The following is a 15,856-nucleotide window of genomic DNA, read 5'->3' as shown; positions in this document are numbered from 1 at the left end:
TGCTTGGCCAAACTTCAGTGAGGCTCCTGAACCTTCTCGGAGGCCTGTCTATACACCTCCCTGTAAAATCCAGTTTTAGCAAAACTGCTAAGTCAGTTTAGCCAGAACCCCCAATCTTCGATAACCGATCATCTTTGATATCTGATCAGGGTCCTCATCCTTCACCATCCCCCAGGTGATGTCTGATCACCCTGACCTGTCTTCTACAAGATCCCTCTAGGTCATTTTAGCCAGAATCCCCCTTACCCCAGTTTCCTCTTAGTAATTTTCTATCCACTGACCCCTGCACTGCTCCTTGGCCATAAATTCCCATTTGTCCGTGCTGCTTTCGGAGCTGAGGCCAATCTCTCTGCCCACTCCCAGACCCGGTTGCACTGGTCCTATACCCATCGCTATGGTCCTGAATAAAGTCTTCCTTACCATGCTTTAACAAGCATCATTGAATAACTTTTTATTTAACAATGGGTAGTCATGGCCCAGGTAAGAGGGACGTGGTGTCCGCTCCTGGAGCTGCAAGGCTCCTGGGGGCTTTTTGTTTTGGTTTGGTTTTGTCTTTGTGTGCAACGTGAGAAAAAGCCATTGATGCAGGCTTTAGCATGCTGGGAAGGAACAGTCAAGAATCTAGTGACGCTGGTAATAACTGTGAAATGGAACAAGTGCCAGTGTATTTATCTAAATGTAAATTTTAAAACTGGGAACAGCAAATCCATTCTACAGTGAGGGCCGCTTGGCCAGTAACAATGATTTCATTTTCAGGCGCAGTCAAAGCCCTATGGCTCCACCGCAAGGGTCTAGCCCTTACCACTGCCAAGAACTACAACTCCCAGCCGGAGGGAGGTCTTTGCGCCTGCGGCCTGACACCCTACGCCTACACTTCCCAGAGAACCTAGCGGTTACGCTAACGCGCGCGTGCGCCCTTGCGCGCCTCTCTTTTCCCACTCGGGTTTGACCTACAGCTGTCCGAGAGAAGATGGCCGCCCCAGCAGTGTCCGGGCTTTCCCGGCAGGTGAGAGAAACATGATCCTGAGAGCCAGTGGTAGGATCCCTGCTGGGGTGACCGGTACCAAACCGCGAGCACCAGGGTGCGATGCTTCGGTTGGGGAAGTCTGGCAGTCTTCAAGGTCATGGGACCCGGCAAGTGGGAGCGACTCAGGACGACCCAGCGTTTGTCCCCCGGGATGCCTACGGGGCGGAAGGCGCGGGGCTGTGCGTGCCGTGACCTTGGCATCCTCCGAGCACAGCCCCAGGAAGCTGCTAGCCTGAGGGGCGCAGGAGAGGGGGTCTGCCGTTTGCTGAATTCCGGGGAAGGGGCGTGGCCTAGCCCCCAAATCAGCTTCCTTTGCCATTGTGGTAAAACCTGTCAGAGATCACTTACTAGTAATGCTAAGGAATATTTGTAAAACACATTTCACAGTTTTATAAATGAAATGAGGCCGAAAAGTTTAAATGAGTCTTTGCTCAGCCAGTAAGTGGTAGAATTGAGATTTGAACGCACAGAATCACCCAGAAGATGGAGTTTGAAAAAATTTTGTGCTCTTTGTACTGAATATCACCATGGTGCTTTACATATCATGACCCCTTCCTGGCATCTTAGGTAATTTTTACATAAGCGTTACAAAGTCTTAATCCTCACAAGCAGTTTTGATAAAACACATTCCATAGCTGGAAGTATTTGAAGGTGACCTGCGATCCGTGACCTGTGCGCTTGCAGGTGTTTTTTAAACTGTAAGACTGTCTCTCAGAGGTAGGGCCTCTTGTCAGATCGAACTCTGCGGCAGTACTCAAAAAATTCATCTTTATTTTCAGATAGCATTTGGATTCCGAGGAGGGTACATCTGTTGCAAATGATCTGCTCAAGGGTGTGGTAATAGGAACGTCAGAATTTTGGTTAAATATTTTTGAAACGTGCACTCCTTGGAAGTTAGTGTTTCTCTGTTATACGGGTGTGCTAGCCTCAGTCCATTCCTAGCGAGCTAGGAGGTTAGTGAGAAGGTGATTTCCCAGGCAACTTGGGATAATCCTTGTTGGGTAAGTTTACTCCTTAGTAATAATAAGTAGCTCATCCTCATGTAATATGTGAAGATACAAAGAGACAAAACTAATGCTTTTAAGGTCATTAAAAATTTGTTGTTGTTATTGAGTTACGTGCAGAAATTCTTCAAGTAATCTTGTTTGATCTATTTTCCTTTATTGCTTCAAGGTGCGATGTTTCGGTACCTCTGTGGTCAGACCATTTGCCAAGCTTGTGAGGGTATGTTAATTTATATTCTTCTGTAATGATAAGCACGTGAAAAGTGTTAGTCAAACAGCAGTACAGTTAGGGCGTGGATTTTTGTGTAGTTACTATCTAAACCTTTCTGCACGACTTGTGGTTCCCAAAATGTGATGTGTGCGTAGGGTGTGGAAAGGAATGGCGTTGAATACTTGCTTTGTGACAGACCCATGCATAATCTTTCAATATGAAAACTTTTTTTTTAATCATTTGTTTTTCCATTAACCCTCTAAAATAGGGAAGCTAACATTTACTTATTTTTTAATGAAAGAAACAGGTTTAACAAAATGACATGCCCAAGCTATCACAGGAAATTATTACAGGAGTTGATATTAAAATCAAGGTACCTTGGTTTCTAATGCAATTCTGTTGCAATTCTCTATGTTCCATTCTGGTTAGGAATATTCATACTCTTCACACTCTTTCTCTCCACTAGGAGAGAAAGGAGGCTCACTATTTCAGAGAGTTGCCAGTCCCTTTCTTTTCAAACCGGAAGTAGTCCAGTTGACCCCTGATAAAGACTATTAGTGACACATAACAAATGAAGTTCCCCAGAAGGCCCCCAGAAATGATACATGACACCAACAGCTGGTAACAACCCTGTTGGAACATGAAGTCTGACTCCATTTCTGTGGGTTATTTTGAAATTCTTTATTTGATTAAGGAAAGTTCCTGTGTGATAGAAAATTGAATCAACTGTCAGGAAGCAGGAACTTCTCTAAGATGTGCTGGGTCAACTATCCTACCCACACTTTTCCCCACCAAATCAACAGTGAGCCAGTCCTCCCCTTGGAAAAATCGGGTAAAGGAAAGATCATAATACCAGCCTATGTCCTTAATGAACCCACATCAGTTGGAATTTAGGAAAAATAATTATCATGTCCTGTCCTCATTACCAGCCCCAAATCTCAAATCAAATGATCAAAATCATTTTGTCCTTCATGTGAGAGCTTAAAAACCTCATAACAGTGTTAAGGAGTAACTGGTCTTCCCATTTTACAAAAGGGGAAGCTGAAGCCCTGGGAAAATGTACCTGAGGTTACTCAGCTTAGTCCTAGAGCTGGACTGGAACTAAATCTTTCTCATCCAAGCATGAGCCTTCCCACTACAACCATACAGCACCACTAAGAACATGTAGTTACACACTGATGGTAGAAAAAAAGTCTGTAGTTTACTGTGAAAAATAATTCAAGCATCAGGTTTTTTGTGAACTGCCAAAGGGCTGTGTTAAATTGAACATCGCTAGGCAGGCTATGTAAGGGAAATTGTATAGTGTCAGTATGAAATGTATAAAAGTATATTTGTGTGTTTCATAAACACCTGTTTTCCTAGCTCTAACATACTCGAAACTGTCTATCAGTGTTCACAGCCTCCCATACTTGAAACTAAATAGTTACTGAGTTTAAAGGAAACATAAGCTCATCTCAAAATTAAAGTACAAGTAATTGATAAAGGTAGGTAAACCTGGAAGGGACTTTAGACACTGCCTACTAAGCCCCTCATTTTACAGATGAGGAATTGGAGGCTTAAAGATTTGAGTGCCCTGACCAAGGAACATCCCTAATTTACTTGCAAATTGCCATTTAGGGCAGCTCTTGGGTGACACATTTAAACTGTTTTGTGTTAAAGAGAGATATTTTTTAAAATATAAATTTTAAATTCTGCTCTTGACAGTATACCATTAACTGATTTTCCTTTTTGCTTCCTCTCCTCTTTCACCTTTTCTTTAAAGCCTCCTGTTCAGGTATACGGTATTGAAGGTCGCTATGCCACAGCTCTTTATTCTGCTGCATCAAAACAGAATAAGTTGGAGCAAGTAGAAAAGGAGTTGTTGAGAGTAGCAGTAAGTAGCTTTCCTATTCATTACATATTAAGTTCCTGTTTGTATATTTTTTCCTTTGGTTGTTTGACTGCATTCCTAATGAGGTGTATCCTACAAGAAAAAGAACTGGGAAAAGCCATTTTCTGTAAACATGTTTTTAGTGATAATGTCGGGTTTTTGTTATTATAAGACATATAAAAAGAACAAACAGATACATATAAGGATATTAATATTAGGAACCAAGATTTGGGGCTAAGAAAAGATAGAAATGTAAAATTAAAATAGATGATAGTTTAGGAAAATTGCTATTTCAGTGGAGAATTTAAAAGCTACCTTTAAAAATCTTATACTTATAACTGGGCATGGTGCTCACACCTATAATCCCAGTACTTTGGGAGGCCAAGGTGGGTGGATCAGGAGGTCATGAGTTTGAGACCAGCCTGGGCAACATAGTGAAACCCCATCTCTACTAAAAACTACAAAAAATTGGCGGGGCATGGTGGCGCACACCTGTAATCCCAGCTACTCCGGAGGCTAAGGCGGGAGAATTGCTTGAACCTGGGAGGCCGAGGTTGCAGTGAGCCGAGATCACACCGTTGCACTCCAGCCTGGGTGATGGTGCAAGACTATCTCACACACACAAAAAAAAGATGATATGCTTCTGGGCTAGGTCTTTAGAATATATTGTGATTTGGCTTTACTGAGAATTGGTTTTCATAAAACCTTTTCCTCGGGTTTTAATTGCCATATTCTATGCTTGGAGAATCAGAGGAGACTCAGATGTGTCTTACAGGTTCTTTTCATTTGGTAGAGATGCTTTGCAGTTGTCAGAACCCCAGAAGTAACCAGGTAGACCTTTTCATTGTTATTTTGTTCCCAAAATGTGAGGGAAGAATGACAGGCTGGGGCACGCTGGGCAGCAGAGTTAGTACAGGGGTGTGGGCTTCCCGGTGGTAATCGAGGACTGACAGGCAAAGACTGTGAGGCTGCTGCAGGATGTTTGTAACTTTTCTGTAAACATGAAAAGCAGAATAAATAAACCGTATTAACAGAAGCCTACATTGTAACTGAATAGGAGAATGTGTGCTTTCATTTTCACTGAATTTTCTTTTTTTTTTTTTTTTTTTTTTTGAGACGGAGTCTCGCGCTGTCACCCAGGCTGGAGTGCTGTGGCCGGATCTCAGCTCACTGCAAGCTCCGCCTCCGGGTTCACGCCATTCTCCTGCCTCAGCCTCCCGAGTAGCTGGGACTACAGGCGCCGCCACCTCGCCCGGCTAGTTTTTTGTAGTTTTTAGTAGAGACGGGGTTTCACCGTGTTAGTCAGGATGGTCTCGATCTCCTGACCTCGTGATCCGCCCGTCTCGGCCTCCCAAAGTGCTAGGATTACAGGCTTGAGCCACCGCGCCCGGCCTTCACTGAATTTTCTAGTTGACAAGTTTCTACACATTGTGTTGCTTCCTTCTTTGATTTTCTAGCTGCCACCACTGGTAGTAAGGTCTGCGTTAAAAAAGGTGAAGGAGACGCAGTCTGGTATATAGCCTCTGCAGAGGAAGTTTTGTTCTTTCTTAAGATTCTTCATTCCTTGGCCGGGCACAGTGGCTCACACCTGTAATCCCAACACTTTGGGAGGTGGAGACGGGTGGATCACAAGGTCAGGAGATCGAGACCATCCTGGCTAACACGGTGAAACCCCGTCTCTACTAAAAATACAAAAAAGCCGGGCATGGCGGCGTGCGCCTGTAGTCTCAGCTGCTGGGGAGGCTGAGGCAGGAGAATGACGTGAACCCAGGAGGCGGAGCTTGCAGTGAACCGAGATCACGCCATTGCACTCCAGCCTGGGTGACAGAGCAAGACTCTGTCTCAAAAAAAAAAGATTAATCATTCCTTAATTCACATATCTGTAAGTTTGTATTGTTTAGAAAAAACAATTCATAGGCCAGTTGTATAGAATAATAATTCTCATGTTCTATATTAATCATCGTATGTATAGTCTATAAGTATTACTGTTCTGTACTGTTTATGTTGTGTTCATTTTTCACTTGAGCTTCTATTGGAACTTCCGTCTTAACAGGCAGAATAATTTTAGCTCCATATTCCTTCCTTGATCCATTTACCTCTGCAGATAATGCTTGAGGTCTTAGCTGGTGTGATAAACTCTTAATGATTCTCACAGAGCCCAGGAACCCAGCCCTGTGGTTGGAGACATTTGGAGGAAGGGCATGCAGGAACAGACGGGGTCTCACACAGGCATTTTTGGAGGTGATGGCTATTGTCTGCTACTTGTCAGTTATGCCCATTTTAAACAGAAACAATCGTGTTTACAATGGAGAGAATGACTTGGATTGTGGGCATTAGAATGGAGTTTGTCTAAAGCCTGGAAGTCAGTCAAGACATGGAGAAAAGGGGAGGCAATTATCTGAAGACACTGAATATCAGCAGGGTTTTGGCACTAAGAGGGAGGGATAATGCAAGCATCATACTGTCCTCTGGATGATGCAGGAGACACAGATAAACATGAAAAACTAGGTAACCCAAATTCCAGAATGCTTTCAATCTGTGTATGCCTGCATTTTTTATGGAAAAATGTCATTTCTGTGGGGTCACTCAAGTGGAAATGTTAGCATTGGATGATAGTATCTGACCAGTATCCTGGATCAGAGACAGGATTCTGGCCAGGAGTCTGGGAGGAGGTGCTAGGAGAGTAATTGAAAGGCGTAGAGAGGTGTGTTAACTGAAGGTGCTCGACCGGAAACTGCCATTGTTGGTTTGTTGGAACTCTGGAGCAACATGTGGGAAGCTGCACTTGGTCACTGAATGCACATATTTGTGATATAACAAAATGAGAAGAAGGTCGTTTCCCATGATGGTTGTGCTCCTGTTTTTTGGTCTACTCTGTCTCCCAGACTCTTTGAGGCTGGCTGCTCTGGCAGCACCAGAGATCTCGCAGAATCTGCTGGGTTCCCTGGACACTGTAAGAGGCAGGACCCCTCCAAGGGAGCGGTGAGGAGGCCTCTGCAGTCAGAGCACAGTTTTGAGGTCTGCACTTTAGAAATAGCACTGCTAGAAAAGCCAGACTATTACTCTCTTAAATACATTAAAATATGCAGTCAAGTGAAGTTTTGGCTGCTTAGTGTTTTATAATCTTTCTTGAAAAGCAAAAATAAATTTAAGAAATTTCATACAGTATTTTTAAATTTTTTTGAGGAACATCATTCTATCCTATATAAAATCCTGGTGCAGTGCAGTGTATTCTGAAAGGCAGTCAGAAAATTGTTTGATTATAATATTTTTGTCATAAGTTCTTTGGCAGTGCTAATTTAATTCATAAAATATTTAATTCATAAGAAAGTGTGTTATGGCCAGGAACAGTGGCTCATGCTTGTAATCCCAGCACTTTGGGAGGCCGAGGTGGGTGGATCACTTGAGGTCAGGAGTTTAAGACCAGCCTGGCCAACATGGCGAAACCCCTTTTCTACTAAAAATACAAAAATTAGTCAGACATGGTGGCACACACCTGTAATCCCAGCTATTCGGGAGGCTGAGGCAGGAGAATCGCTTGAACCCAGGATGCAGAGGTTGCGTGAGCCAAGATTGTGCCACTGCACTCCAGCCTAGGCGACAGAGCAAGACTTTGTCTCCAAAAAAGAAGAAAGTGTGTGCATGGCACATCCTTCATTTGTGCTCTAAAAAATTTAAGAAATTTTTTTTTATACTTTCAGCAAATCCTGAAGGAACCCAAAGTGGCTGCTTCTGTTTTGAATCCCTATGTGAAGCATTCTATTAAAGTGAAAAGCCTAAATGACATCACAGCAAAAGAGAGGTTCTCTCCCCTCACCACCAACCTGATCAGTGAGTATTAGAACTTTTTCATTTGAGGTGTCTTAAAACTGTGACTGGAAATGTGGTCCATGGACCATGGGCATCAGCATCACCTGGGAGCCTGTTGGCAGTGAAGAATCTCAGGCCTCACACTAACCTGCTGAATCAGAGTCTGCATCTTAACCAGCTCCCTAAGTGAATTGTTTGCATATTAAAGTGTGAGGAGCACTGTGGAAAGGATGCTAGGACCTAAGTGTGTCTAATTGCATAGTCAGTAGTTTCAACTGTGGAGGCAGCCAATACGATACCTACCAAGAAAATGGTTTGTGGCCTCTGGGTATACCTTGATCCTTGGAGACATTTGCATTCTTGGGTATATTTGGACTGCTTTTCTGTCTCTCTTTTTTTTGTTGTTGTTGAGACAGAGTCTTACTCTGTCAATCAGGCTGGAGTGCAGTGGCATGATCTCAGCTCACTGCAGCCTCAACCTCCCAGACTCAGTGCTCCTCCCACCTCAGCCTCCCTAGTAGCTGGGAATACAGGTGCATGCCACCACACCCAGCTAATTTTCTGTATTTTTTGTAGAGATGGGGTTTCTCCATGTTGCCCAGTCTGGTCTTAAACTCCTGGGCTCAAGCCATCTGCCTACCTTGGCTTCCCAAAGTGTTGGGATTACAGGCGTGAGCCACCATGCAGCCTCGATTGCTTTTCAGATCGTCATAGCCAGCTCAAAATAAAAATTGCAAAGAAAGTGTGTTCATGGAATCATCTTTGAATTTGTAGCCAAACGTATAATCTGTAACGTAAATATGAAAATCAGATTGCAAGCTGAGTACAAGAAGTCTGTTGCACATCTGTATGGGTGAGAACCCCCCATACCTACTAATTTAAATCCTTGTCAGTACAGTCCATTTAAAAAAACAAAATCGGATATGCATTTTAAATAACAAGTTGTATCTTCATTCTTTTTTTTTGAGACTGGGTGTCTCTTTCTGTCACCGAAGCTGGAGTGCAGTGGCACAGTCTTGGCTCACTGCAACCTCTGCCTCCTGAGCTTAAGTGATCCTTCTTCCTCAGCCTCCTGAATAGTTGGAACTACAAGCATGCCCCACCATGCCCAGCTAATTTTTGAGGTGTTTTTTTTTTTGTAGAGACGGGGTTTCACCATGTTACCCAGGCTGGTCTCAAACTCCTGGATGCAAGCTATCTGCTCACCTCGACCTCCCAAAGTGCTGGGATTATAGGCGTGAGCCACTGCACTCAGCCTCCATTCATATTCTTAAAGGACATTGAATATATTGTGATTTTAAGAGACAAGATCTTACTCTGTCGCCCAGGCTGGGGTGCAGTAGGACAGTCACAGCACACTGCAGCCTTAAACTCCTAGGCTCAAGCAATCTTCCTGCCTCATCCTCCTGAATAGCTGGGACTATAGACATGCACCACCAAGCCCTGACTTTTTTGTAGAGATGGGATCTCGCTCTGTTGGCTGGTCTTGAACTCATGGCCTCAAGCAATCTTTGCACCTCAGCCTCCAGCAGTTGGGATTATAGGCATGCGCCCCTGAATATGGTGTTTTAAGGCCACAAATCTAAGTTTGTTTTTTGGGTTGAGTATACAACTTCATGAATATAGCTTGTTCAAGTGAGTTTCATGTTACTGAGACACCTTCACGTTGCCAGATCTGCTTGCTGAAAATGGTCGTTTAAGCAATGCCCAGGGAGTCGTTTCCGCCTTTTCTACCATGATGAGTGTCCATCGCGGAGAGGTGCCTTGCACGGTGACCACCGCATCTGTAAGTAATGGGTTGCTGCTGTGTTTGCCTTGATATTACATGCGCCACCTTTTGCAGGAAGAAGGAAAAACGGTAAAATCAAGAAATTGGGAAAGGTAACTTGTCACCTGGGATGTTTGTTTCATTTTTATATCAGCTTCTGTGACCCTTTGCTTTGGAAAAGCCAGCATGTATCTTATTAGTGCTTCTGTAACCAGTGATTTATTCATAAGGCCTGGCTTAAATGTAAAGTACATCAAAATGTGTTAGAAAAGAGTGGTTTAGACTCCAGTATACGTTTGAATTATATTATAAATGCCGCTTGAAGTAGTTTACTGAAACTAGAGTTCTAGAGTTTTTTTTGAGACAGTCTCACTTTGTCACCCAGGCTGGAGTGCAGTGACATGATCACACTTCTGCAGCCTCAATCTCCTGGGCTCAGGTGATCCTCCTGCCTCAACCTCCTGAGTAGCTGGGACTACAGTGCACCCCCACCACACCCAGCTAATTTTTTTGTATTTTTTGTAGAGGTGGGGGTTTTACCGTGTTCTCCAGGTTTGTCTTGAATTTCTGGGCTCAAGTGACTCACCTGCCTCGGCCTCCTAAAGTGCTGGGAATAAAGATGTAAGCTACCACACCTGGCCTGAAACTAGAGTTGCAAACCTTTCATCTTTCATGGTGGTGAATGGGAAGGAGTAGAACGGATGGGCCTTTGTGTCTTATATAGAGTGGGCTATAATTAGCTACCATTTATTGAACCCTACTATATGCTGAGTACTTTATTATTTTATTCAGTATCAAAAGATTCATGTGAGATAGAAGTATAATTATCCTCATTTTACAGATGAGGAAGCCGAATGCAGGGAAATGCAGTCGCTTGCCCAAAGTCATACGAGGTGGGACTAGAATTTGAACACAGGCCTCAAGGCCTCTTGGAAATCCATATTGCTTATACTACACTTCATTGCCTCCCTAGAATTAATTTTGTTATTGTCTTAAATACGTATTTTCAGCCGGGCGCGGTGGCTCAAGCCTGTAATCCCAGCACTTTGGGAGGCCGAGACGGGCGGATCACAAGGTCAGGAGATGGAGACCATCCTGGCTAACACGGTGAAACCCCGTCTCTACTAAAAAAATACAAAAAACTAGCCCGGCGAGGTGGCGGGCACCTGTAGTCCCAGCTGCTCGGGAGGCTGAGGCAGGAGAATGGTGTGAACCTGGGAGGCGGAGCTTGCAGTGAGCTGAGCTCTGGCCACTGCACTCCAGCCTGGGCGACAGAGCGAGACTCCGTCTACAAAAAAAAAAAAAAAAAAAAAAAAAAACGTATTTTCTTCCCTATGTAACTCAGTCAAATGTAATGTAGCTCACTCTACAGGAAAACAAGAGGGTGTGGTAGATTTACTTGGAATTTGTAGCACCTGACCTCATCCAGATTAATAGTTCTAAGCATTTAAAGGACAGTCTGACCTTCTAGTTAGCACAGATTCAAGGAGAGGCATCCTAGCACATCATACTTATTTGCACATTTGTAGTTCAGTAGTTGGTGCCCCCAAAACATGTGCCTGGTTGCAAATCATTACAGCCCAGACATAGGCAGGGAGCCCTCTGTGGCTGCACTGGTTATCCCTAACAGTGTGGCGCAGATGAGAGATTCACCTGCCCCACGGTCACCCATCATGAAGCACTGGTGCAGGGCATTCTTCAGTGAATACAAGGACATGATTTTCTTTTCTTGTCTTTTCTTTCTTTTATTTTCTTTTTTTTTTGAGACTGACTCTCTGTCACCCCGGCTGGAGTGCAGTGGCACAATCTCAGCTCACTGCAACCTCTGCCTCCCAGGTTCAAGCAATTCTCCTGCCTCAGCCTCCCAAGTAGCTGGGATTATGGCACCCGCTACCACACCCGGCTGATTTTTTGTATTTTTAGTAGAGACGGGGTTTCACCATGTTGACCAGGCTGGTCTTGAACTCCTGACCTCAGGCAAGCCACCCACCTTGGCCTCCCAAAGTGCTGGGACCACAGGTGTGAGCCACCATGCCCAACCACAAGGACATGATTTTCTTTTAAAGCATACTTATTTTTGCAAAAGATTTTAGAACCAACTGTTACTAATGCTTTTGATGTTGATACTACTGGGTTCGTGAGTTTGTACTATTTGAAAAACATTATCTTGATGAATGACTAAGAGCACAGGCTTTAGAAATACACAGACTGGTTTCAAATATTGGGGCTAGTCCTCACTTGTTGATGTGACCTTAGGTGAGTTTCTTAACCACTCTGATCCTCAGTTCCCTCATACGTAAAATGGGAATAATAACCACTGGCCTTTCAGGGCTGCCCACATGAAGGGAGATAGTAGGTGTGAAATGTGTGGCGTAGACAGGTACCTGGCAGTTTGCACATGTCTCAGTGGAGGGTATGTGTATTTCAGAGTTCTGTAACCTTTTAGTCTCAGTAAATAATGTTTTGAATAAGAATAGACTGTGGCCAACACCACCACCCCTACCCCCAAAAAAGGATATTGTTAGATCTTTACAAAGACAGAAATTTTTTGGCTAAATTTTTTTAGGCTCTTGGAGGAGGGGCTAGGGAGGTAGGATTTATGACAAGTTTAAAAAAGGCCTTTGCAGCAGGGTGTGGTGGCTCACGCTTGTAACCCCAGCATTTTGGGAGACTAAAGCGGGTGGATCACTTGAGGCCAGGAGTTCAAGACCAGCCTGACCAACATGGTAAAACCCTGTCTCTACTCAAAATCCAAAAATTAGCCAGGTGTGGTGGCATGCACCTATAATTCCAGCTACTTGGGAAGCTGAGGCAGGAGAATTGCTTGAACCTGGGAGGCGGAGGCTGCAGTGAGCTGTTATCTCGCCACTGTACTCCAACCTGGGTGACAGAGTGAGACTCAGTCTCAAAGGCCTTTGCTTTAACAGCCTTTTTCATTTTCACCATTATAACACTTAACACTATAACATTATAACCAACTAGGAGTAAGAGTTGGGGCGGAGAGGAGAGTGCAGTCTGGATATTTGAGGTGCTTGCTCTAAAGTAGATTATGGAGCTGAGCTGACTTCAGAAAAAGCCAGCTGCTCCAGGTTCTCTCACTGGGGTTCAGAGAGTGGAGTGGCCTGCCAGAGTTCCAGGTAGCTGTGGATGCGGGGAGATGAACAGCCAGCAGAGCTAGGGAAACATGAAGGTGTAAAACCAGGTTAAAATGGCAGCTTTTCACCCAAGGACATGATAGGTGCATGGTGTGACCCCAGGGCTGCACCCAGAGGGGCCTGCGTCCTCCTGCATTGATGGGGCTGTGTCTTCAGGCATTAGAGACTTGAGGGCCTTTCCTTGTTCATTCCAGGTTGTACTGCTAGCACACACAGCAGAGGCAGGGAGGAAGTGGCATTTATAGGCAGTCCATGAACGACTGAGTGGGAGCTGCCCAGGTGACACTGTGAGGCACGGCCTTCCTGGGCTCCCTGAACCTCCAGTGCGAACAAGGAGTGAATGCGGCAGAGCAGCTCGATGATGGGCCCAGGTGGCTAAGGGAGGAGCTCACAAGGCCTGTCTTGGTGATGTGGGCCTGGAGTATTTTAACTCTGGAAGTTTCTGTTTTGCTTTATCTAAATTGAAAGGATGGTTTTGCCTTTCAGCCTTTAGAAGAAACCACACTCTCTGAATTGAAAACTGTCCTCAAGAGCTTCCTAAGTCAAGGCCAAGTATTGAAATTGGAGGCGAAGGTGGGTTTTAAATTATTTATGGTATGTTTCCTCAGGTTCTTTTAAACTTAAAATGGCTACAGAAAGTAAGTAGTCGTGAAATATTAGATCTAACTCTATACTAATTTTTCTGTAGTTAAAAGTTTGTCTTTATTTTAAATGTAAATGATGATCTGACTGTGCAGTTTTACTTTTGCCTTTTTCTAGGTGTAATTATAGCCTCTCACATTTGTGTAGCACGTTGAGCCTTTCAGAACACTTGTGTATGTCCCATTTGATGAGTGCGTTTTCACACTTGCCGTCCATTTTCTTTTGTAGACTGATCCGTCAATCATGGGTGGAATGATTGTGCGCATTGGAGAGAAGTATGTTGACATGTCTGTCAAGACCAAGATTCAGAAGCTGGGTAGGGCTATGCGGGAGGCTCTCTAAGTGCTGGTTTTCTGCCATCAGTGAGAATTCTTAAACCTGGAGCAACAATAAAAAGCTTCCAGAACAGGTCATATTATGTTCACTGTCTTTTAAAGTGGAATGTAGAAGGCTTCATTTTTATGCCTTTTTTTTGGTATCCCCTGAGTATAAAGGCCAAAAAGCCCTTTTGGCCTAGAGAATTTGGTTTGAGTAGATTACATTTAGGAATTAATGGGTTAGACACAGCACCTAACACGTGGTCACTCGGCAAAGTCTATCTGGTCCTGCCTGCCAAAATCCCATGTCTCTAAGGGCTTGTTCAGAACTCCTGGTCCCTGCTAGATCGTCAGATCTGTGTTTGCTCCATAGTCCTCCAGGGAGGCCTCTTCCTAATAAAATGCACTTCATCCTGACATGAACACACCTGATTGTAGGCTGCTCTGTAGCTTTCAAGGCCATTTCATGTACATCTCAAGCTTCGTAACAGCCTTGTCATACAGGTGGGACAGACATCACCCCACTTTACAAATGAGGAAAGAGATTGAGGGGCCCTGGAGATGTGCTCAGAGTCACCTGTCTGGACAGCTGGTTGTCAGGCCCTAGAGCCCATGTTTGTACCACTATATAACTAACACCATGCACCGACACGTTGCTGTAGCAAATGGACAAAAGTTACCTCAGGTAGGTCCCCTGCCCCTTCCCACTTTGTCCCTAAGATGCTCCTAATTCACCTTTTAACCAAAACCAGTTCCCAGGTCAGCTCTTCCCCTACATTTTACCTTTTGGTCTTCTAGAGAAAATAGAGTTCCCCAGGCAACAGCCCGCTCAGGTGCCTGTTCCTTGGTCAGACTCCAAGAGCTTTTGGCCAACAAACCAGTTCCCTTCCCAGAACTCCCCCTGCTTGGGCAGAGGCCGGACCATTGTAGGGAAGAAGTTCTCCAGAGCAATGACATGGCCCAACGCTGCTCCCTGCGTGCTCGTGCTGGGACCAGCATGCCCTCCACATGACACGACACTCCTGGCACTCAGGCTTGGCTTCAACTCCGGCTTCCTCCTGGCAAAGTTTTTAATACATGATCACCTAATGTGACAACCAACGGAGACACCACGTGGCCTCAACCGTTCCAGGAACCAGGAGTGCTGAGGCTGCTGGTTGGCCCAAAGACCAGCCACCTTTTAGGTGGGCCTAGGGCTACTCAGCTAGAGACCACATTCTTGAGCCTCTGGCAGCACCTGACTGTGGTGCTGAGTTCTAGCAAATGGGAAAGGAGAGGAAGTGATGTGTGCCTCCCTGGACTGCCCTCTTGAGCAATCCTTAGTCCATCCCTCTGGCTAGATACAGACAAGATGGTAAGTGATGCCAAGGGCACAGCCACCCTGCCAGGCGTTTCTGCTGCCCCTGGGCTGTTAAACGTGATGACGAAATAGACCTCTCTTCAAAGCCATGGGATATTGAGCTCTGTTTCCGCAGCTGAGTCTGCAACCTAACCACGACCACATTCCAGGTTTCTCCCCTGCCCCTTGGCGCTCCCCCGCCACCCCGGCTCACTGCATGCAGGAGCCTGCTCTGCACAAGGTGGCGTCATACACAGAGTCACAGCTCTGCAGACACGTGATTGCCAGTGGACAAACCGTCTTGGCGGGAGCCTCATGCAGCTGATGCCCAGATCCTTCAGAGTCAAACTCAGCAACCTTCCTGTTGATTAAGCACATACAATCTCGGGGAGTGATGAGGCCTTCATATGTTACCTTACAGGGTCACCAGAGAGAACCCAGAGATCTGTGTACAATGATTTGTTTTTTGAGACAGTGTCACACCATCATTGAGGCTGGAGTGCAGGGGCATGACCATGGCTCACTGCAGCCTCAACCTCCTGGGCTCAAGCCATCCTCCCGCCTTAGCCTCCCAAGTAGCTGAAACTACAGGCGGTGTGACCACACCCTGCTGGTTTTCGTATTTATAGCAGAGACAGGGTCTTGCCATGATGCTCAGGCTGGCTTTAAACTCCCGGACTCAAGCGATCACTGGCCTCGGCCTTGGCCTCCCA

The 15,856-nt window shown here is 45.1% G+C and overlaps 1 protein-coding gene and 1 long non-coding RNA gene across 2 annotated transcripts; one reads left to right on the top strand and one right to left on the bottom strand.

Annotated features, from left to right (window-relative positions):
* Nucleotides 1-881: 881 nt before the first annotated feature.
* Nucleotides 882-13,900, top strand: ATP5PO (ATP synthase peripheral stalk subunit OSCP). Its single transcript, XM_033232387.1, has 7 exons — nucleotides 882-1,006; nucleotides 2,201-2,251; nucleotides 4,005-4,115; nucleotides 7,814-7,943; nucleotides 9,596-9,708; nucleotides 13,332-13,418; nucleotides 13,716-13,900. Exons 1-7 carry the CDS (start codon nucleotides 971-973, stop codon nucleotides 13,827-13,829), a joined length of 642 nt encoding a protein of 213 aa, XP_033088278.1. The 5' UTR covers nucleotides 882-970; the 3' UTR covers nucleotides 13,830-13,900.
* LOC117095726 lies at nucleotides 931-4,005 on the bottom strand. The gene is made up of 2 exons (XR_004442148.1): nucleotides 2,620-4,005; nucleotides 931-2,271 (listed from the first exon to the last, which is right to left on the bottom strand). It is a non-coding gene; the product is annotated as an uncharacterized LOC117095726 (long non-coding RNA).
* Nucleotides 13,901-15,856: the final 1,956 nt, after the last annotated feature.

Source organism: Trachypithecus francoisi, unplaced genomic scaffold (genome assembly GCF_009764315.1).
Source record: "Trachypithecus francoisi isolate TF-2019V2 unplaced genomic scaffold, Tfra_2.0 Lachesis_group14, whole genome shotgun sequence".
NCBI classification, from domain to species: Eukaryota; Metazoa; Chordata; class Mammalia; order Primates; family Cercopithecidae; genus Trachypithecus; species Trachypithecus francoisi.
Note: the sequence above shows the minus strand (reverse complement) of the source record. Positions and strands in the feature narration are given on the sequence as shown.